The 21,335-nt window shown below is 35.1% G+C and overlaps 4 protein-coding genes and 1 long non-coding RNA gene across 5 annotated transcripts; 2 read left to right on the forward strand and 3 right to left on the reverse strand.

The window, feature by feature from the left end:
- Window positions 1-293: 293 nt before the first annotated feature.
- LOC122592530 (DEAD-box ATP-dependent RNA helicase 31-like) lies at window positions 294-6,148 on the reverse strand. The gene is made up of 10 exons (XM_043764782.1): window positions 4,805-6,148; window positions 4,342-4,448; window positions 3,949-4,004; window positions 3,409-3,633; window positions 3,108-3,314; window positions 2,919-3,005; window positions 2,728-2,823; window positions 1,937-2,152; window positions 1,538-1,720; window positions 294-642 (listed from the first exon to the last, which is right to left on the reverse strand). The coding sequence occupies exons 1-10, from the start codon at window positions 6,040-6,042 to the stop codon at window positions 415-417; spliced, it is 2,643 nt and encodes an 880-aa protein (XP_043620717.1). The 5' UTR covers window positions 6,043-6,148; the 3' UTR covers window positions 294-414.
- A 4,212-nt stretch (window positions 6,149-10,360) lies between these two features.
- LOC122591070 (replication stress response regulator SDE2) lies at window positions 10,361-13,095 on the forward strand. Its single transcript, XM_043763267.1, has 3 exons — window positions 10,361-11,092; window positions 11,697-12,279; window positions 12,729-13,095. The coding sequence occupies exons 1-3, from the start codon at window positions 10,431-10,433 to the stop codon at window positions 12,873-12,875; spliced, it is 1,392 nt and encodes a 463-aa protein (XP_043619202.1). The 5' UTR covers window positions 10,361-10,430; the 3' UTR covers window positions 12,876-13,095.
- Window positions 13,096-13,223: 128 nt separating this feature from the next.
- On the forward strand, window positions 13,224-18,768 carry LOC122591074. Its single transcript, XR_006322673.1, has 3 exons — window positions 13,224-13,314; window positions 16,509-17,192; window positions 17,955-18,768. It is a non-coding gene; the product is annotated as an uncharacterized LOC122591074 (long non-coding RNA).
- Window positions 14,236-15,583, reverse strand: LOC122591073 (putative RING-H2 finger protein ATL21A). The gene is made up of 2 exons (XM_043763269.1): window positions 14,881-15,583; window positions 14,236-14,677 (listed from the first exon to the last, which is right to left on the reverse strand). Exons 1-2 carry the CDS (start codon window positions 15,581-15,583, stop codon window positions 14,238-14,240), a joined length of 1,143 nt encoding a protein of 380 aa, XP_043619204.1. The 3' UTR covers window positions 14,236-14,237.
- On the reverse strand, window positions 17,467-20,561 carry LOC122591072 (probable F-box protein At3g61730). The gene is made up of 8 exons (XM_043763268.1): window positions 20,482-20,561; window positions 19,380-19,579; window positions 19,251-19,295; window positions 18,398-18,562; window positions 18,254-18,301; window positions 18,006-18,176; window positions 17,686-17,793; window positions 17,467-17,556 (listed from the first exon to the last, which is right to left on the reverse strand). Exons 1-8 carry the CDS (start codon window positions 20,559-20,561, stop codon window positions 17,477-17,479), a joined length of 897 nt encoding a protein of 298 aa, XP_043619203.1. The 3' UTR covers window positions 17,467-17,476.
- Between the last annotated feature and the right edge of the window lie 774 nt (window positions 20,562-21,335).

Consider the following 21,335-nt stretch of genomic DNA (forward strand, 5'->3'; position numbering starts at 1 on the left):
GATTTTGCTCATGGGTTTATTGCTAACTGCTTCCAACCTATCGAGACATTTCTTACCAGATGTAAGGCCCAAAGGAAAGGTCTTATGCCATTTTACATCCACAAATTGACACATGTCCTTGATAATTTGCAAATTCATATATAGATAGTGTTTTAATAGAAACCAAAATAATATTAGAGTGAATCGACATTTGCATAACCTGTTCAATGTTTACAAGAGCTGGAATCCCATAGCAGTGAGCCACTTGAAAACAAGAAATCAAAACGAAAACTAGAAGCCTATAGCAGTGGAAGTGAAGAGAATGATTTTGAGTTTTCACTAATTTACAAGAAATGAAACAAATTGGTTCGTTACAAAAAATTTGCATGTTCCTTGCGAATATTAGTTCAGATATTATGTTACAACATCTAAATCTTATTTAAATCGCAAACCAGGAACGTTTTTTAGTCCCATTTTACCGACCACAAGTTTGGAAAGTGCTGGTGGAATATCAAGCCCCATGCTTCGGCTGAACTCATTGGCAAGTTCCACAAGCCTGCTTTTGTCCCTGGCAACAGTTTTGTTAGAGTTATAATAGCCCAGCCAGGCCTGGTATGCTGATTCTTTATTTTTCATGTCCACATATGACAATGCCCTCTCCACCTGGGGTACACAACAATACACACAATGAGTGTTTGTTCTGGGTATGAATGTGTATTTTTCACAAAATTCAAAAGCTCTACAAACAATTATGCATGAAGCACTCAAGCAGTCTACCCTGTGGGTATAGTAAAAAATGATTTGATTATCTGCATACTGTGATTGCAAGTCTGATAATGAGCTTCTACCCTGTGGGTATAGTAAAAAATGATTTGATTACCTGATCGCTTAAGGATTAAATACATCTCGCCATCTCGGATAGTTTGAGAGCAGTTGCGATAAACTAATTTAAACAATTAGATTGAAGGTCTTTTTATTTTTTTACATGTAATCTTTGTAGTTCCCCAAACAAATGTAAGTTTTGAAAAATCGGAATTTTTCAAGCACTCGTCTGATTATCTGATTGGGTTTAATAATGGTTTAACCATCAAACTTCCATTATACTTGAGGTTTAACTCTTAACCTTTTTTCCACATGGTTTAGTCTCTCACCTTTGATTAAAATGATAAAAGAATTATAAACTTTTACACAAGTCAATACTCAAAAATCATTTTAACCCTAGACTTTTGATAATGGTTCCTAAAAGGTTCACCATTTTAGCGATTTATAAGTTACTCGTAAAAGAGTTAAAACAAGTCAACCCAAGTTAGGGTACTAAACCATGCAAAAAAGAAGTTTAAAGGTAAAACCATTATTAAGCCATCTTATAACATCTTTAACAGGCTTAGCATCATAGAAAAGTCTGCTGCAGCCCCTCATATAATAGCAGATTATCTAGTTCTTACTATTTCATGTCAGTCGATCTCTTTCAAGATACAATTTAAAACATCCCCTTAAAGTAACTTTGACATGCTAACAACTATGAACTACATGTGTAAAAGTATAATCTAAAACTGACCTTTTTCTTTGTGTCTGGGTCAATGAGAGGTAGGTCAGCTTTTGTAATTGGTATATCCCGAAGGGTAGACAAGAAGAATTCCTCCCAGGGTGCTAGCAATAGTATTCCCTCCCCTTCCTTCCCTTTGCGCCCAGTTCTTCCAAGCCGATGTATATACTGAGCTTTATCAGCCGGAAGCCCAACCTGCAAGTGCAGCAAGGTATGTAAGTAGCTGCACCCAGATACACTTCAGCGAGAGGCAGCAAAGCAATTTCGGCCCAATGGGTCAAACAACTAAAAAGCCTCCCACAGAAGTACTTTAAATGCATACAATGTACTAAATCACTTTATTCAATAAAACTAACATATTAGGATTAAAACTGTATATTTGTTGAAATCATATTGAAATAAAGGTCATACTTGAATAACAAGCGTTACATCTGGATAATCCACTCCACGTGCAGACACATCAGAAGTAACCAGTATAAGACCCTTTGATTTTCGAAATTCATCTGAAACCCGAGTCCTGTAACTTTGGGACTTTCTGGAATGTATTTCTCGGACATTTAACTTCAGTTGACTGAGTATGTCTGCAACCAATTTCGTGACCATGGCAGTCGTGCAAAACACCAGAACCTGCAAAAAGTATAATCAAATAATTGACTTAGTTCTATAAAATTCAAATAATGCATCCATAACTAATAGTATACCGGATACATTTATTTGAGAGTCAAAAAGCGAATATAGGAAAAAATGAAATTCATGGCTACCCAAAGATGATCAATCATATTTTTTTTATATAGTTTTTAACTTATTGATTTAAAACTAGCCCTCGAGGTATCTCTAGCGCCTAGGTGTGGGCACTATCAGTCAGGACTTCAACTCCGAACAACATACCAATCTAATACTTTCAAATATTGGTATTTTCTCAAACTTGAAACAACACCATTTTATGTTTGAATTTTCCATATCTGAGTTCATAGGTTAGTTTGGGACATAACCAGCTCTAACCTGAGCTGAACTGGACAACTAGTTGAGGTTAGTGTCCACTCGGTTTCAGTCCAGATTCGCTTTTGTATATACCCAATAATTAATCCTAGGCTGATGTCTATATCATAAGCAGTAAAAAGCAAGAAATCAAAATAAAAACAAACCAGCAAGGAATATACAAACGAAGACGACATGTTTTAAGGTTCAGAAAAAAAAAATACCTTATAGTCACCATCATCCGTAATATGATTTTTTAAAAGAGTGTAAAGCAGTGAAAATTGCTTGTCCAATGGAGCAATCATATGCTTCTGTTGCACCTTAAAAAATATAAAATAAAAAATAGACCATGTTTAACACATTGGTTGATCTAACAGATTAACATAAACTTCCAAAGAACTTCTTTAGGTGTTACCTGTGTGTGCGTTTCTTCACTACCTTCTTCGACTGTGTTGATATATTCATGATCTTTTTTCAAAGCAATATGACAGATTTGACGAACCTTCACATTAGAAGAAACATTCACGATGTTTTCTTGATTTGCAAGAACTTGAACCGCAATAAATCATATACAGAAATTACCACACTGGAATTAGAAAGAAACCTCAGGTGGGACAGTGGCTGAAAATAGGAGTGTCTGTCGTTGTTTTGGCACAGCTGCAATGATATTCTCGATATCTTTACGAAATCCCATGTCCAATAAATGGTCAGCTTCATCGAGAACCAAAACCTTCACACCCTTTATCCGAGTGGCAAATCCAGACGTATTCATAATATGATCTTTAAGCCTTCCAGGAGTCGCCACTAGGATCTGCAGAGAGAAGCAACAGAATTTTACTTTCCGATAAGGTGATAACTATGAAGAAAATATAAAAAGATGCCGAGCATATACTACAACTGCTGACCTGACACGGGTTTGCCTGAATGCGCCTTTGCTCTGAAGCAATGCGGGTGCCACCAATAACGACTTGAACACCAACAGAAGGATGATATTTTAACAACTTATTAGCCTCCATTGCAGCCTGACTTGCAAGCTCTCTGGTAGGGCATATGACAAGGACTACGATTGGGGGCCATCTTTCATCACGGCCAACTTGTGGTGAGTTCACGACTACTTCAATTGACGGGAGCTGAAACGAAAGAAAATATATATTAGAATGAGAAAGGTATGTCTTCTTAAGGAGGTCTTATTTGGTTTTAAGCATCCAAGTTCATAAGATTTAACTTCATTAAAAAGTGAATATTCCGTAAAGAAGAGATCTGGTTCGTGGTTAGAAAGTAGAGGTAGAGATATCGAGTGATTTACTTAGTAAGAAATGTTGACCTGAAATATAGTAAGTCAACCATTTTGACCAAAACTCAACCCACCCATTTTGCCACGTGTATAAGAAAGCAATGTTGATCAAAAGAAGCTATTGGATTTATATTCTAGGGAGCAGTATTACCAGAAACGCGACGGTTTTTCCGGTACCTGTCCTAGCCTTGGCCAGCACATCTTTCCCTGTATAAAAGAAGTCCCATAAATTATGGTCATACATCAAAATTCCACCAATCAAATTCTCACACCTACATCACAATTGAGAAAGACGAGGCTGTACTTTAATATTGGAGTCGAAAATTCTGCTTCTCAAAACAAAACTCAAGTGGATATTGATATAAAGGTTACCGATCATTTAGAGGTCTCATAAGGTTTAATGAAGTAATCAAATGTTTTTCGGTAATAACAGTCCCGTTTTACAGCAACGCTTATATATAACAGTAATTCAAACAAAACAAATATGAAAAATTACTGATAAACTGACTCCTCCAATATTATTATATGTTCAGAACACACAAACCTTTAAGGATGACAGGAAGTGTTGCTTCCTGGACTATGGTCATCTTCTCATACCCAGCATCCTTTATTCCTTTTAGAGACAAGGGTGAAACCAAACATTGATCAAACCTGAGGACATTAGTATAGATCTACTCAGAGCTAACTCAAATCTTTCCCCTGAAAGGATAATCTAATAATTCTATGTTCTCTGAAAATAGGCTTAAAACAAGCAATGTACTAGAGTAATTATAATATATAAATATCATAATTGAATTAACATAAGGAAGCAGAAGTAATTCTACTCCTCCACAAATTCTTGTATCAAATGTTTTAAACGACTAGAAACAACAAACTTATGACCACAAAAAGGAACAAATCAAGTTAATTTTAGAATAGTTTGTACTAAAAAACTCATTCAGTTGTGTATTTTGTAGCAAGAATAATCAACTACTGGAATACAAACACAAAAGGCCCGTTTCACACACCTGCTCTCACTTAGATAAGATTCATTTCCTTCGCCAGAAACTTTTGGTAAACTCACAGAATTCCCCTTTCCTAAGACCACATCCTCCTCAACATCCTCTTCGTCGTCTTCAAAGTCATCAATTTCTTCTTCATCACTAAACAATTCTCTATAGCTATCCATTAATTTTGCATCCCCCTCTTCATCGTCATCATTGTTCACATCCCCTTCTTCTTCCGCCAATACCAAACTTCCTCTTTCCATACCCCTATTAACACTCGTTCTAACACCACCACCACGACTTCCTCTCCCTCTACCACCACCACCGAACCTATCATCTCTCCTATTTGACACAAATCGATCTTCTCTATTTGTATCCCTACCACCACCAAACCTATCACCTCTCCTATTCGACACAAAACGATCTTCCCTACCACTACCACCAAACCTATCATCTATCCTACTAGACCCGGAGCGTTGATCATCTCTATACGCATCACGCACATACGGCTCTCTCCCTTGAGGAGACGAAAAAAACGAACCCCAACCCCCACTCTCCTTACTCGAATCACCACCACGAGTATAACCATGATTCCTCCTCTGCACCTCACCCCCAAATCTCCCTCTCCCTCCCCCTCCTCCCCTCCCATTCTCCCTCCTCGGCCCTTGTTCCTTACCTCCATATTCACCCCCGAATCGCCCTCTTGCTCTCGTACTACCACCCCGATTCCCACCACCAAATGAACCCCTACTTTCCCTATTCCCATATCCTACTACATTATTATTATTATTATTATTATTATTTCTATCATCATTTCGCGTATAACCGCCCCTACCGCCACCTCTACTTTCCCTGTTACCATATCCTACATTGTTATTTCTATCATCATTTCGAGTATAACCTCCCCGACCGCCACCTCTAGAACCGCCGCCTCTACCACCACCATTATACAAGTGCCTTTCACCAGAAGTCAAATCATTGACCCAATCATCCTCAACTAATCTCCCTGCAGCAGCCATAATTTCAGACCTCCCCTGTTTTACCTTAAACTCGAGTAACTCCTTTTCGCCAATCACATTTAATTTTGGAAACCCTAAGTTATTGCACGACGAAATTGACTGGTAATTATTATTGGGGAAAAAAGCAACAGGGCTGGTTCTTGACGATAATGAGTGGTTCATGGTGATTAGGGTTACAGGAAGTGAAACTGAGCTGCTGATTATACGGAAGTCCGGCGTTGCAAGAACATTAATTGGCATGCTACAGCGGTGGCCGGAGATAAGGAATAGGAGGAGTATATATGGGGGGGTTTTAGGCCCTCTGTCAAAAGAGGGTTTAAGATATGAAATGGATATACAAAAGATAAGGTTACAATGCATTAAACGGCGACGTACAAGATATTTAGTTAATTAGTTGTATTAAAATATGTTTCGGTAGGTATTATTACAGGCAAGTGATAACTGCATCAAATTTTTTTGATTAATTTACCAAAAAAAACATACAGTATTTTATTTTACATTGTAAAACTGGAACTAATATTGATTCCCATTATTATATCCATTCTGGTCTGTCTATGCATAATGTCAATGTATTAAAATGACTTCTACAACTTTTTCGGTTAATTCATAGGAATCAATAGATACACTGTAAAGCTAATACAAATTAATAAATATTTCAATATTTTATGGTACTTATTTAGGAAAAATCTCTTATCCTCTTGAATTTTTTTCTATGTGATAGAAACAAATAATCAACCTCACATAAATATAAGAGTTGCAGTTTAGATTCAGCTGTAATTCGTATAATTTCTCTTTCCTCATTCATTTATAGTGTTTGGAGTCCATTGGATCAGTGGTTGGAGTTCATGCCTCTGAAAACAAATATCATGGGTTCGATCCTCATGCCCAGTAAGACTGGAGGTCCTTTTTTACCTATGGTAAAACCTGAAAGCAGCCTCTCTACCTTTGATAGGGGTAAGGTTGTCTACATGTCAACCTCCTCCATACACCGTCGAATACGGTATTAAGACCCAAAACCCATAAAAAACAGCATTGTGAGTTACTTTACTTTACTTTACTTTCATTCATTCATTTATAGTGTTTGCTCGTGGGGTTTTTTAACTTCATCAACATCATACTTTGTACTATTTAATCATAAGGTTTAATTTTTTCTATAGTATCCTAACAATTTTTTTATAACCTTTTTATTAGGTATACATACAAAAGAAAACATTTTTTATGACATTATATATATTTTTTTTATCATTGGATTATCAATCTTAAAATTATATTATAATATATCTTTTGTATTTATTGGTCTTATCTTAGTTGGCTAATAAAAGAGTTTGTTAAGTTAAAAAAGTCAAATAAAAATTAAATTTATAACATAACTAGCAAATAAACCCAGGTTTAACCCGAATATTTTAACTAAAATTTTTAAAAGCAAAAAAATTATAAAAAAAAATATATATGTAATTTTTGTTATTGACATATTATAACTTGGTTTGGAGATATTAAATTGACTAACATAATTTATATATACGAGGGTTGGTGTCTACGCGTTGCGACGGTTAAACGATGATAATAATACAAAACAGTGGGGGACTCGATATGCATGTGTGTAATAGGAAGAAGAGAAATAAGTGAATGTGTGTTAGATCTTGGTAAGGTGTTTGTCTGATTGTGTTTAGAGATATAGAATTAGAGATAACGTGTGAATTAAGGGCAATATGAGGACATTGAATAGATTGTTGAATTTCTAAAATAGATAGTCCAATATATTTTATTAGGGATTATAGATATACGAGTACCTATTGCATTAACAAAACATAAAAATATTTTTAAATAAAAATAGAAATTTAAAATAAGTATTTAATGAACAAATTATCTTTAACGATATTCAATATTAAATATGACATCATAAATAAAATAATTTTTTTGGAAAAAAATATAAACATGCCACATAATGTTGTTTTCTAAAAATAGTTTTGTAAAACAAATTTTTTTTTTTATTATGTATAAAGATAAAGATATCATTAAAACTCTCTATTTTATTAGGAAAATAATTTATTCTTCTAAAAAATTAGTTTAAGAATCTTCTTAATAACTTTAGATGGTGACATGTGGATAACACTAATTCTCTTTTCTAATTTCATCCCTTGATTTTTCACATGTTACAATCTTATTAATTAGGAGGATTTTTAGACCAATAACTTAGAAGGATTAATCATTACCCATTTCATTATTATAGTCTTAATAATTAAAATTAATTGATATTAGAGAAGGTTAGAAACTTAACCTTAAATGTTAAAGTTCCATATTTCCGTTTGTTTGTTGGATCGTGTAATTGCTAGATTCTTACTAGCATTTTATAATAAAATTTTTTAATTGCTGTTAAAATGGAAAAAAAAAAAAAAAAAAGTTAACGACACAAATCGTCCCTATGGTTAATTGAAACAATCATCTTTTGTCCCTGAAAATGCAAAACCTCATGCATCGTCCTTATTTGGGAAAAAACCTTCACATTTTGTCCTTTGACTATTTGACCGTCAACCCGTCTCCGTTAACTCCCCGCGTGCCTCACACGTGAGAGGTATTTTAGTATTTTCCTAAGCCTAAAGGACCAAACTTGATCGTTTATATAATTATATTAAGCATCATCATCCTCATATATAAACTCATTTCCCAAAAAAAAACAAATTTGTATATATACACACATAAACAGATTCAAAATAAATAAATATGGAAACTAAGAAAGAAAAAACATACACCTCTCAGTTTGTATGATATTCTTCCGATTATTGTATAACAATGATAATGATATGCTAATACTAATAATAATATATAACAAAAATAATGGAGATATAGAATGGCAAATTCCATAGCACCGTTTCAGTTTCAGATGTATATGGATATGTGTATCATATCTCTATATGTCTATATATCAAATTCTCCATCCATCTAAATCTATAATATATATATACACACATTTATACATACACATAGATCGCTTGGATTAGTCATAAACAAATAGAACAGAAAGACCACCATCGTGGTCAGAGATCTGTGGTGGTGGTTCAATTTGTCGGAGATCTAAGATTTGCGGTACTTGTTTTCTGAGCGTTTGGTAGGTAGTGGCCGGAGAGTCTATCGCCGGCAAACAATGATACGTTGAAGTCGATTTACCTTTCTTCCTTTTTCTTTACCTTCGATCTCCATATACATAGATATAGATGGGTACTTTGGCTATTTGCTTGTGTCTTCTAATATAGATTTTGATATATATAGTCATTTAGATGTGTATTGTGTATATGTAAGAGATCTGAATGTATCCATTTGGTGTGATATAGATATACATATATACATGGATATATTTATATGATATCATTGAGAAATAAATTTATAGATGGATGAAGATTTGGTGATGGTGGTAACGTATAGATATGGAAATATATATATAATATATATAGGTAGATTTGCAGGAGATAAGAAAGAAGAAGAAAAAGAGAGTAAAGACAAAAGGGGGAGGAAAAAGACATAAATACCCATCACGTGGGAGGCACGTGGGGGGGGGGGGGTTAATGGTCAAATAGTCAAAGGACGAAAGGTGAAGGTTCTTATCCAAATAAGGACGGTCCATGAGGTTTTGTATTTTCAGAGACGAAAGATGACTGTTTCGATTAACCACAGGGACGATTTGTGTCGTTAACTCTAAAGAAAATGTTAAAGTTTAACATAAACAACGAGATATTAAACAATAGCTCTTACAAGTTATAAGTATTCAAATGTAAAAACACTAAAACTTATCGAAAATTGATTTTATAACATTCCAAGGAGCTTAGTTCATATTCGTTAAGCTGGTTTACATTCTAGCCGCCTAACTATACGTATATAAATCTAGGGCTGTCAATTTCGACCCAACTCGAAAAAAATCAGGTTAGGGTTGAGTATTTTCGACCCACCAATCTACCAACCTGATTTTTTTTGGGTTGGGTCCGGGTTGGGTTGTTGGATTATCAGGTCGACCCCCAAACCCGATAACCTTAAAATAATTTAATTATATATAATATATCATACTCTACATTACATTAATCCATACGTCCCATTCTCATTTTCTATATTTTTAACCTAAATTAACTTCAAATCTGAAATAGAAATGAGGATTCAAAATTCTGTGAGATGATAAATGATGTAATATGAGACGGTAAGTGTATTAACTTTATGTCAAGTACTAACAATACACTCGCATTTCTTTCTTTTTTATACCATTCGTTTTCAGCTTAAACCATCAATGATAAAGCTTTATATTGGTTTACTTATTCCATTTTATATTTATATATATTTGCTTATCAGGTCACATGGGTTGGGTTATGGGTTGGCGGGTTAGTAGGTTGTGGGTCAAGATTGAAATTTCTGACCTGAAACTTTTAATGGGTTAAGTTAGGGTCGGAGTTTTTTAACCCACTAACCCATCAACCTGAACCTGTCAACCCGAACCCGAACCCGAACCCGAACCCGAACCCGAACCCTTAAATCCACCGTATCTATCGCTTCAAACTCCTTTTCCAACTTCCAACAATCGACCAACCAAATCATCCTCTCCACAAGGCTACAATCAAATCAATTCGATCAAATTGAAAAAATTAAAAATGGATCAATTACAATCACAATCACAATCACAAATCTATCAAATAATCACTAAACTAATAAACGGAAAATCACAAACCCTAAATTTCAAAACCCCAATTATCCCAATTTCCCAAATCAAATCCCAAATCCAAACCCTAACCTCAATCCCAATTCACCACCAGCTCTTAATCTCAAACGGCAAGACTCTCCAAGACGACGTCGTTCTACACCATGAAACAAATTCACCAACTTTACATCTTCTGCTGCGTCTGCGCGGCGGAAAAGGCGGGTTCGGGTCGTTGCTCCGTGGGGCGGCGACGAAAGCCGGGCAAAAGAAGACGAATAACTTCGACGCGTGTCGTGATATGAGTGGACGGAGGTTGAGGCACGTGAATGCTGAAAAGAAGATGGAAGAATGGTTGGCTGAAGAGACAGAAAGGAAGCTTGAGAAAGTTGCAGAGGATTTCATTAAGAAGCAGAGTAAACTCGCGAAAAAGGCGGGTGGCGGGAACGGCGATGGGGCAGAGAAGTATGTTGAAAAGTATAGGAACGATTCGAGGAAATGTATGGAGGACGTTGAGAAGTCGGTCAGGGAATCATTGTCGAGCGGGTTTTTGAAGTCGAAAAGGAAGGTGGAGGAGGGTAATGGGAGTGTGTCTAAATCGAAGAAACTTAAAATTTGGTATGTGTGTTTTTGTTTATTTTTGTATTATTATTATTATTAGGTAGATGCTTAAGTTTGTGTATTTGAAAAACGATAAACGAAGTCATAATTGATGTGCTTTCATGTTACAAGGAAAATAGTTAGGTAATACTATTATACTGTTACGAGGTGGCTAAAGTTAATAAGCAATTTTAAGTAGAGAATTATTGAGACTTGATCATTAAAGTATTAAACTTGAAATGTTTATTGAAGTGATGAAAAATTCGGTTCTTGTTCATTTTGTACGTAATAGGCAGTAAATAGTTGTAAAATATGCAATATATATTTTATCTGTTTTAGTATGGTGTTGAGAATTTGTACATTTGTGGGGAACATTAGTTTTACCATCAAAATCCACCCATTGTTGTCTTTAAGAGTATAACTGTGACGATAGATTTTTGTTTTTTTTCGCTTAAATGTTATAGGGACTTGTGTTTTATGCTAGATTCTGAAGTTGGTATAGATTTGCTTGTTAGTTACTCAGGGTTCTATGGGATATGGATTTATAAAAGGTGGATGTCAAAAAAGTAACACTTTCTATACTTTTGCAACTTCGTTATATGTGTATGTTTTCGTTTTGTAGGATGGGAAAGAGAAAAGTTGATGACAGTGACAGTGATGACATGGGTGAGGAAGATAGTGATGATGAAGAGATGGCTGATGAACTTGATCAATCTGGTGTAACAAACAATGAAAACCGATCTGATTCCCATAAGGATGCGGATGGAAGTCTAGCATCTGTCAATGGCGGGAAAGTTGAAGGAGAATCTTCAGTTGGTTGTTCATCTGAGAGTGCATCGGAAGAAGAGAAGGAGAATGTTGCAGAAGAACGTTTGGGATCTGTTGAAGAGTCAAAAGATGAAGTTTCTCTTCATGAAGAAGCTGATGCACCAGTGGTACATGAAGAGAGCATAATGAACAACTTAAATGATTCTGTTTCTCTCGAAATGGAGAAATTCACCAAGCCCGAGTTCAATGACTCGGAGCAAAAACAGTGTAAACTTACAAGCATATCAGATGGGCAAGAGGCTGGAACTAATGATGTAGAAGTTGAAAATTCTGATTCTAAAATAGTTGACGAAGAGAAACTGTCTACAAGGAGTGATTGTCCTGAACCGGAAAAGCCATTAAATTTTGATGAGTTCAACTCAGCAGCTGAGATAGAGGTATGCATCACTTTGTTTCTGCATTTTCCCTGCATTTGTCCATTTCAATTTCTGATGGCTCTCTGCAAATACAGCCCTCCGAAGTTGACAAATTTGTCTTTTCAATTTCTCATGTGGGTCACAGTTTTAATTAGTAAGGTACATTGTGACTCGAAATCATCAGTTATGGTGTCATGCCTACGACTAAATAAATGCATTCTCTTCCGTGTTGAGGCGATTTCATCTTATCTTCAAATTATTCTGGTAAAGAGTGTATATTTCAGACAAGTAATGTGAGGTGTATAGGCATAATTCACTTTTGAGAAAAGAGTATGGTATCGACCAGAAAATATCTTTCCTGGCTAGTTTTAGAATTTACCAAAGGATTCAGGATATAAGAACGAGTATTTATTTGTAACAAGATGTTGCAAATGCTTTATTTACATAATTTATTCTTTGTTTACTTTTAGGTTCTTGGAATGGAAAGGCTAAAATCTGAGCTTCAGGAAAGGGGATTAAAGTGTGGGGGAACTTTGCAAGAACGTGCAGCCAGACTTTTTCTTCTGAAAACCACCCCACTAGAGATGCTACCAAAAAAGCTGCTTGCTAAGAAGTGATTCAAGAATGCTTGACTTGGTTTTGTATTGTATTTTGGAAGGTTCCTTTGCGCTGTTTCGTCTATAGATCTTATGTATCAACTTCCTTAATATTCATAATTAGGTAAAAGACATGTCTACTTCTCTATAAATGTGTATAACAATGTCAGTATCAGTGGTACATGTGTATATCATAACTGATCGGGTGTTTTGATTTTTGAATGTTTGATATTGATTTCTCTGCTCATTTTGTATTTTGTCTTTGTATATGTGCACATCACGGGCTCATGCCCATGAGCTTTGATCTTTAAACAACCAAACTTTGCAATTTTAGTGTAGTATTAACATGTATCTTGGGCAGGAGTCCGTGCATTCGTGCAACTATGCAACAAATTGTTGCAAATGTGGAACCTGCTTATGCAGTTGTATGCATCTGATCATCTACATGGCATTTTAACAGGTATGTGTCACTATGTATGGCATCATTAATTTCATTTAGACATTTTCTTTGTTTAGGCTTTGATTGCTAGTTGGTCAAGATCATAAACTGTGATCATGATGTGGTCCTGTTGAAAGATAGAGTCTTAGATGCTTAGCTGGTCTTGATAGGAATCAAGGTTGCAGAGGTACAAGTCTATAGAACAGATCCTGTTCAACTAATGTTGTGATGCTTAGTTGGTCTATGATTTGCCCAGGTAGACGTATAACCTTCCTGTCTATCCAAACAGAATGCAATTTATGGCTTGACACATAGTTAAATGAAAGTATTTTACTAAAAATATGTGCCTAAGATATCTTCTAACACGTCACAACCGAGAAATATCATGGAACACTAGCAATCACACCTATATGTTGTAGTAAAATAGTAAATACAAGGATTAACAAAAATAAGGTACAAAACGGAACTGGTGAGATTTTATGTCGTTGTCTCTATATTTGACTTTGAACTGGTCAGTGACAACCATGCTTAACAACCGCCATTTGCTTGCCTCTTTGAATTTATATCTAAATAAGTAAATGTTCCAGATTCTGCTACTTGACTTTCTTCCGGCCACCTATTAATTGCATCCGGGTTTGTGCTGATATTTTAACATTATGTTGAACATGTATTTGGTGAATTGTAAATTTTACATTGTGATAGAAGTATTACCTGTTTGATCAGAAAATTAATAGCTGTACAATTATTTACCTACGATAGTCTCGTTGAGTTTATTTGAGTTAGCGCTTTAAGGTGGATTTTCGCTATTGGATTTTAATTTCACACTTGAATGGACTGTGACTGTGGTCTGCTATAAAATTCTTTGTCATGTATCTTCAAAGAACAAAAGTATTTGACTGACATTAAGTATAGAACAAAATAATGAATTAAGAAGATGCTATACGTTAAACTCGAGCTGGAGATGGCGAATTCCTGCAAACTGGGCATGTCCCTTTCATCTTTAGCCACTCATCAATACAGTCTGCATGGAAGCAATGTCTACACTCGGGGATGCATCTGACGATCTCTTTAACATCATATTCTGATAGGCATATGGAACATGTTGCGTCGTCATGTCCCGGAAGGCGTTTGCTTTCACCTAATATGACTTTCGTGTAGGACTCTATGGTTAGTTGGTCCAGACCAATGACCAAACCATGATGAGAAATGGTTGGGTTCTCTGGTGTTACTGTGGTTATGTTGCGGGTTGCAGCTGTTGCAATCCAGGTGGCTGCTCTTCTGTAGTCCCTGCATATGTACCATGCCATGGCAATAGAGGCAGCTATGGCTGGTAGAGCCAGGGCTATGGATACAATTATTAAAGCTATCATAGCTTTTTTACTGCCTGAAAATTCAAATGAAAACATTTGATTAGTTAGCTTCTAGTCCATACCTTAGGCTTAGCTCTTGATTAAAACATTTGATTTGACTTAGTTGACTATTTGGGCAGTTCTGTCCAAAACTAGACCAAGACGAACTGGTTACAGTTTTATCCAACCAAGGAAAATTGAAAGAATTTCAGGTTTTATCTAAGAAAGTATGTCTTACTCTTTCCAGGATTTTCATAGCATGCAATATCTTGCATAGTGGTATTTGTGAAACCACAAATCCCACCAACTGCTGCGCAATCTTGGCAATTAGGGTTATCCCATGTCAAAGATATATCCATATTTAGGTTAGATGTAAGCCCTTCTTGATCTTGATACGCTGATATTGGGATCCATACAGAACCGATTATCCGGCATGCTGTTCTGTTGGCCAATCTTATAGCAAAACTCACAGACTTGGTAGCCACAGTAGAAAATGTAGAATTGCTGAGACACCCAACTGGGATGTAACGAGACATCGTGACCTCAACCGGGCAGCTTAAAAGAGTGTAATTTCGACCCAAGGAACTTAAGAAAGGTGAGCCCGAGAGGTCCAAAGTCAAAAGCCTAGAAGCAGAACAACCCAACGGGTCGTAAACTTGGACCACTTGAGATCGATAATCAATGTTTCTTACTGCAAACTCCCCTGAATTTGGGAGATTTAAAAGCATCACTCCTTGTTTACTACAACGTAGATCAAATCCTGGATAGCCACAGATGGCAGGTTGTTGGCCTAGCATCCGAAAGGGGAATCGTATTGAGTATGCACTTGAGCCACAAAAGGAAATGGGGCAGTCGTATGATGGCGCTGCTAACAAGGGAGGAAGAATTATTAGGATAACAGTTACGATTAGTGGATGTAAGAAGACCTTGAGACCCTCCATTGATTGTTCATTCCGAATATGGAAAGAGAAGGTTAATATGTTTAATGAGAACAATCTTTGTACTAATTCAACGATTTGACTTTTTTCATGTCAAATGTTTCTGGCTTTTTGCACCTATAAACAGCTACATTATACTGTATTTGTTTATACATAACAAAAGTCAATGGTCACCATTCTTTTTTGACCAGAGCCCTTTCTATGTAATAATCGGCACATCATTTGGAAATATAGGTCAACATCAATTTGTTATCTTATAAATTGGTTTGGTTTTGGATTTAAGTCGTATGCTTATATTCTTAATTAATTTTTATCATAATCGGACTTTCTAAAGTAAGATCGTTATAAAGTAAGATCAGCTATTAGTATAATTTGAAAAAATGGAGTTTTTTCTAAAGTAAGATCGTTATAACAAGAAATAAAGATGAAGGCGAGAAAAGTATTGTTTATTCAATGGTTATTCAAGTCGATGTCATCTAGTAATCAGCTATTAGTATAATTTGAAAAAATGGAGTTTTTTCCTTCTTTCCTGAAATGCAACTGTCGCCTTACATCTAAATATATACATCTTGTTATATGTTCAGAAATCAGAGTGAGATTAGATCATTAGAATCCGCAACCAAATGCTTTGAGTTGCATACAAGGAAAACACAAATCATAAATGTGTCTAATTTGACAAGGCTAAAAATATGCCTAAAAATCCGACAGATGAAAAATTAAAATTAAAAGATAGAATGAGTGGAAATAGATTCTTTGGCATGTGTTTAAATTAGCCATTGTTCTACAGTACTAGTGCATATTCAATGATATATAAGAAAGAACATAAAATTTAGGTAAAAAGATGAGTACTAGTTACATGCGCGCGTACAGTTATGAATTGATTATTGATGTTTATTCCTATTTATTTATTTATTTTATTTTTTTTCAGAAAACAGAGGTTCCATCGATCGCTATGTGGAATATAAAAAAGAGTTCCAGATTTCATTTTGGTTTGCATCATCATAAATTTACCATCACTTTAATTGTGGCAAAGTCAAACAGTTTAAAAGCTAAAGGACTGAACATAGGACCTTTTAATGCAGTTCATGTGTCTTATACAAAATCCAAAAAATTTCAGAAGGGAAAAATGTAGTTGATGTAACATGTTGGTAAGACCAAAATCACCAGATCCAACGAATCGAAGCCAGAGTGATAAATTAGTACGACAGAACGATCTAGATTAGTCACATGCATTTGCAAATTGTTTGCCACAGGATTCGTATCCATAACTTATATGTTTATGAAGGACATTCATGCTGTTTCTTACTTAAGATGAAGTACTATTTAACATAGGATTTGATGTGACCATGTAACCAAAGGCCCATTCAAGAATATTGGAAGCAAATAACAGTGGTTTAGACTCTGGCAACTGAACTAAACTAAACCACTTACACTTGTACCATCACAAAGTTACAAAGAAACCACAGTTAAGATACCAGTACGATTATCTACTTGAACATGAAAGAAAAACAAAATGTAAAGAATGGTACTCTCAACTCAACTGCAAATTCATGTGTACGATTCATCACATAATAGCTTACACAATCTTTCATGGAAGAAAAATACTGAACAGGTATACTCAATATCCTATCTTTCCTACCATAAATTCTTTAATGTTAAGTGGTATCGTATGGGTAAAAGCCAATGAGTATCTATCTGACTCCACATTACCAATTTGCATAATAATTCCTTTTAGGTTCTGTTATTTGGTTTTGCTTTTCTGATGGGGTGTATGTCTGTATGCATGTGGATAACTGTTAATTACCTATGGGACGCTTATAAAGGTTTGTCAAGTAGTCCCTGTAACTGACCTTTACATAAAAGCGATAAATGACGAAATTTCTCTGAAATTAGTATTTAGAGCAGTTGCTGAGATATACGAATCGACATGATTTCACCAGTGTCAGCAGTCATTACATGGTATTTCATTTGTAGACCTGCTTCTCAATACAAAATAGCCCACTTTAGGTTGGTGTATGTAACTTTCAGTGTTCAATTAGAAGCGAAAGTAAGACAGAAAATTGACAATTAAACTGAATAGTGAATACTGAATTGCAATAGGATACCTTCATTTGCTTGTAGATTGGTGTTGATTGCAACTGCATGGTAAGTTACCATAGCTTTTGGCATCCAGTCTTTTGGACTCCCAACCCATGACTTGAGATTGAACAGCTCTGTGAAAAAATTAATCTCGGTTACATTTATTTAAATATGACACCAAGAAATTGAATACTTTATGGAGACAATACAATTGTAGACTTGCAGTATGGGTTATGATATAGTTTAGGGAAATAATCCATGACAATTATGATAAAATTGACCGTGCTTTTTGTAGTTTGTACCAAGTTTTACTTGATTGAATTAGTTGCTAAGGAACAACGTTTACCAGCTGTGGATCGACTCTTGAGATTCTTGATGTCTAAAATGCAACCAGAAGCACTATCCATCTTTTTTCTGACATCATGAGATCCTACAAGCTTGTACTCCCAGCTTCCATTCTGGTAACCCTCACTGAGGAACAGCTCCAAGTGTCTAGCATCCAGTACCTGCATTGTTCCTGCAAGAAGCCAAAACTTGAGAAATTAGTTGCAGTACAAGAGTTTTGGTTGATTCTTGTTGCAAGTTTTATCTCACCATCACATGTGCTCTGGTCACAGACAGGGCACCTAACAAGCTGCAAATCTGAACACAACATGCCATTTGGTTGAATTAGAAAAAGAATTGTATGAATAATAATTAAGCATTGAAGACTTTTCTGGTAGGTTTTCTAGAGATTACCTGCTATCCATATTCCAGTTTTGATGTTGTGCAATACACAAGATCCACAAGATTTCAACATATTTTGCGTAGTCATTTCTTTTGGAAGCTTTGTAGGGCGGATGAGATTCTCCATGAGGAATGCATCTGACGAGTCGAAGCAAAATGCACCAATTCTCATCCAATCTGAAATGCAGGTTACAAATGAACAAGAGAATGACGTTTCAATCTTTTGGATTTCCTATTTACCCTTTTATCTTATCCATCATACAGTATGTAAGGAACTGGATCAATTTTAGTAGTTTTTGGATCGTCTTTTATGGTTGTAATTTCTGCATACACTTTGTAATTTAACATAATAAAGCAGAAATGTCATATACTTATTGTCAAAATGATATTTATCTGATCTAAGACTAAGATCCAAACACAGTAACAACATATGAGAGATAATACATTACTGAGTTTAGTCTATGGATGGCTTATCCAGTTACAGTAAATTGTCAGATAGAAACATGGTATCCGAATGGATGAGTACAGAGCACTGTTGAAGATGGCTCAATGCATTTTCAGTGGCAGATATTCACATTTAAATGTGTGGTATGCATCAAACGTTAATTATGTCTTGTATAATTAACCGAATTTAGTAATATACGTTATTACAGCTACCTATCATGTATTTTCAGAAATGGACCAAACATAGTACCAGATATAGTTGGAGAAGATTAAATACATCTGCCCCGGGCAATCAGGTTAGGAATGTAACTATATAAATCGACATTCAAATGTGTGACAGAAACACAGTCTTGGTATTTATGCTTTCTAGTAGTAATCACGTTTATATAGTAAATTCATTCAAATTAAACTCAGAGGTTACCAATATGCTTCTCCTTCTGACGAAAGGCGTAAGAATGGCTCCCATCTGCACAGAGAAATAGACATCTTATCCACAAGGAAAGTACAAGATGCGTAATGTAAAGCATATAGTAAGAGGCTCTATGTTTACCAAATGCGGAGGCATAGAGTTTGATCCATTTAAACTTAGTTTTATAGCAATCAGGAACCTCAAGATCACGCGCACAAGCATACTTCCAAACACTATCGTGCATCAAAGTCTTAAAGAACCACTTGCTGGTTGATGCCAACATTACCAAAGACTTCCCATCCAAATGCTTGGCAATTTCTGTCCATGTGTCCTCATCATGCCTAATTTCATTAAACCGAAATACATAATTACACAGATGAAGCTAATTCCAGCTTATGAAATTCCTTTTTACTATCACTAAAACACACATACACATACGAAATACAGAGTGCCGCATCTACATCTAAATCAATACCGAACGGAAGCACAAAAAAACAGATACGCTAGAGATACTTGTATCTACAACAAATACTCATATCATATCAACAGATACTAAATCAATGGTTTCCACTAGAACTCACATTAAGCTGATCCAAAATTATGAAATTCCTTCTATCTACCATTAGAAGTCACACACAAACACGGATACGGTAGTCGCAATATCGAAATTCGTAACAAAATAGATACTAAAACAACAATTTCAAACGAAACTCACATAAATCTGATTCAAAATTTTGAAGTTCCTGAAGTTTCTCATTACTTATACATACACAGAGTTATATACATCACAACTTTTAAGTCTACACTAAATCAATTGTCTCTATCGTAAATCGTGTCGATGTAATCCGTACGGCTAAATCACACACAATTGTAACTATCGCTCAACTGAATTGACTTTCGAAAGGTTCGTTAATCATAAACTAACCGTCGTGAATTCAAATCAGAGAATATAAACCTATATCTGTGTGTGTGTGTGTGTATTTACGAGCTCGATGAAGTAAGGAATTAAGCCTCAATCTATAATTCAAATTCAAATTAACACTTAATTAGCTAAAGTATAACTAAGCAATAACAGAGACTGAGTTAACGGAATCGTTATAATTCAACAATCGGAACACAAGAGCTTCAAATCGTAGCTACACAAACTATATATAGATACAGATAGAGATAGAGATATTAATGATTTATATGTATAAACTCAAATTGTTGATATGAAACGACGACGATGTTGTTGATTTTATACCAGGAGAATAAAGAAGAAGAAGTGAGACGAGGAGACGCACAGCTGCAAATCGATTTCGAAACACGCAATCGTTTCCCCATTCTGTTTGATCTAAATTCAAATTCAAGTGAGGTATTTGAATTTTGGAAATTACTAATATTTTTAATTTATTTTTTTCCTTTTTGGCAAGGAGAAATGATGTGTATATATAGTCTAAGGCGGGAAGAACACACACTACTTGTGTTTATGAATCCGTTAGCTTACGGAACTGATTTTTCGGCTCGCTGGCCCAATTAAGGGTTGCAATTTGGTTTTATTATGACCCTTGGCAAAGCCCATTAAATAAATTTGGTCAGAAAGTTTTTGAGTTTTTAAATAATGTTATTTTCTTTACCCCTTTTTATAATTCATAAGATCCATTCGATCTAAAATGAAGATTATTTGTTGAAACCGTGACTGAGAATTATAAAATATCAAGAGGATCTACGTGATTCGAGTTTCACTTCCCACTTTGTGAGGATGAATTAACAGGGAGTTTTTGGAAGTTCCGATCTCATCACAAACATACGCTTAATTTTAGGAATAGGTATAATATAAAACATTGTTCTAAAATAAAATTAAATAAGTATAATATAAAATGGGGGAAGGGAATATGAGGCTGTTAGATATTTAAGTTGGATGAAAAACCCCTCAAATACCTTTTTTTTAAACCATAAAAATCATGAGGGTCAAACATTTATTCAAAATATTAAAATATTGATATGTGTAGGGTTTTTCACCCAAATTGAATGTATAACAGCCTCATACTCACTTTTCTAAAATAAAATTTAATTAAACAAAAAAGTTTGAAAAAAAATGTACTCAAAGGATGAAGA

The sequence above is a fragment of the Erigeron canadensis genome, chromosome 3, assembly GCF_010389155.1.
Source record: "Erigeron canadensis isolate Cc75 chromosome 3, C_canadensis_v1, whole genome shotgun sequence".
Classification (NCBI taxonomy): domain Eukaryota; kingdom Viridiplantae; phylum Streptophyta; class Magnoliopsida; order Asterales; family Asteraceae; genus Erigeron; species Erigeron canadensis.

Bases quoted from the DNA above. Each gene is read 5' to 3' on its own strand.
- LOC122591070 (XM_043763267.1), top strand. From the start codon at position 10,431: ATGGATCAATTACAATCACAATCACAATCACAAATCTATCAAATAATC. The intron at 11,093-11,696 runs GTATGTGTGTTT...TTCGTTTTGTAG, and splicing joins TCGAAGAAACTTAAAATTTG to GATGGGAAAGAGAAAAGTTG. The intron at 12,280-12,728 runs GTATGCATCACT...GTTTACTTTTAG, and splicing joins ACTCAGCAGCTGAGATAGAG to GTTCTTGGAATGGAAAGGCT.
- LOC122591072 (XM_043763268.1), bottom strand. From the start codon at position 20,561: ATGGGGAAACGATTGCGTGTTTCGAAATCGATTTGCAGCTGTGCGTCT. The intron at 18,563-19,250 runs GTAACCTCTGAG...CCTGCATTTCAG, and splicing joins TCAGAAGGAGAAGCATATTG to ATTGGATGAGAATTGGTGCA. The intron at 18,302-18,397 runs GTAATCTCTAGA...TGTTGTGTTCAG, and splicing joins AACTGGAATATGGATAGCAG to ATTTGCAGCTTGTTAGGTGC.
- LOC122591073 (XM_043763269.1), bottom strand. From the start codon at position 15,583: ATGGAGGGTCTCAAGGTCTTCTTACATCCACTAATCGTAACTGTTATC. The intron at 14,678-14,880 runs GTAAGACATACT...TTGAATTTTCAG, and splicing joins CTATGAAAATCCTGGAAAGA to GCAGTAAAAAAGCTATGATA.
- LOC122592530 (XM_043764782.1), bottom strand. From the start codon at position 6,042: ATGCCAATTAATGTTCTTGCAACGCCGGACTTCCGTATAATCAGCAGC. The intron at 3,634-3,948 runs GTAATACTGCTC...CTTTCGTTTCAG, and splicing joins GAAAAACCGTCGCGTTTCTG to CTCCCGTCAATTGAAGTAGT. The intron at 1,721-1,936 runs GTATGACCTTTA...CTGCACTTGCAG, and splicing joins ATGTAACGCTTGTTATTCAA to GTTGGGCTTCCGGCTGATAA.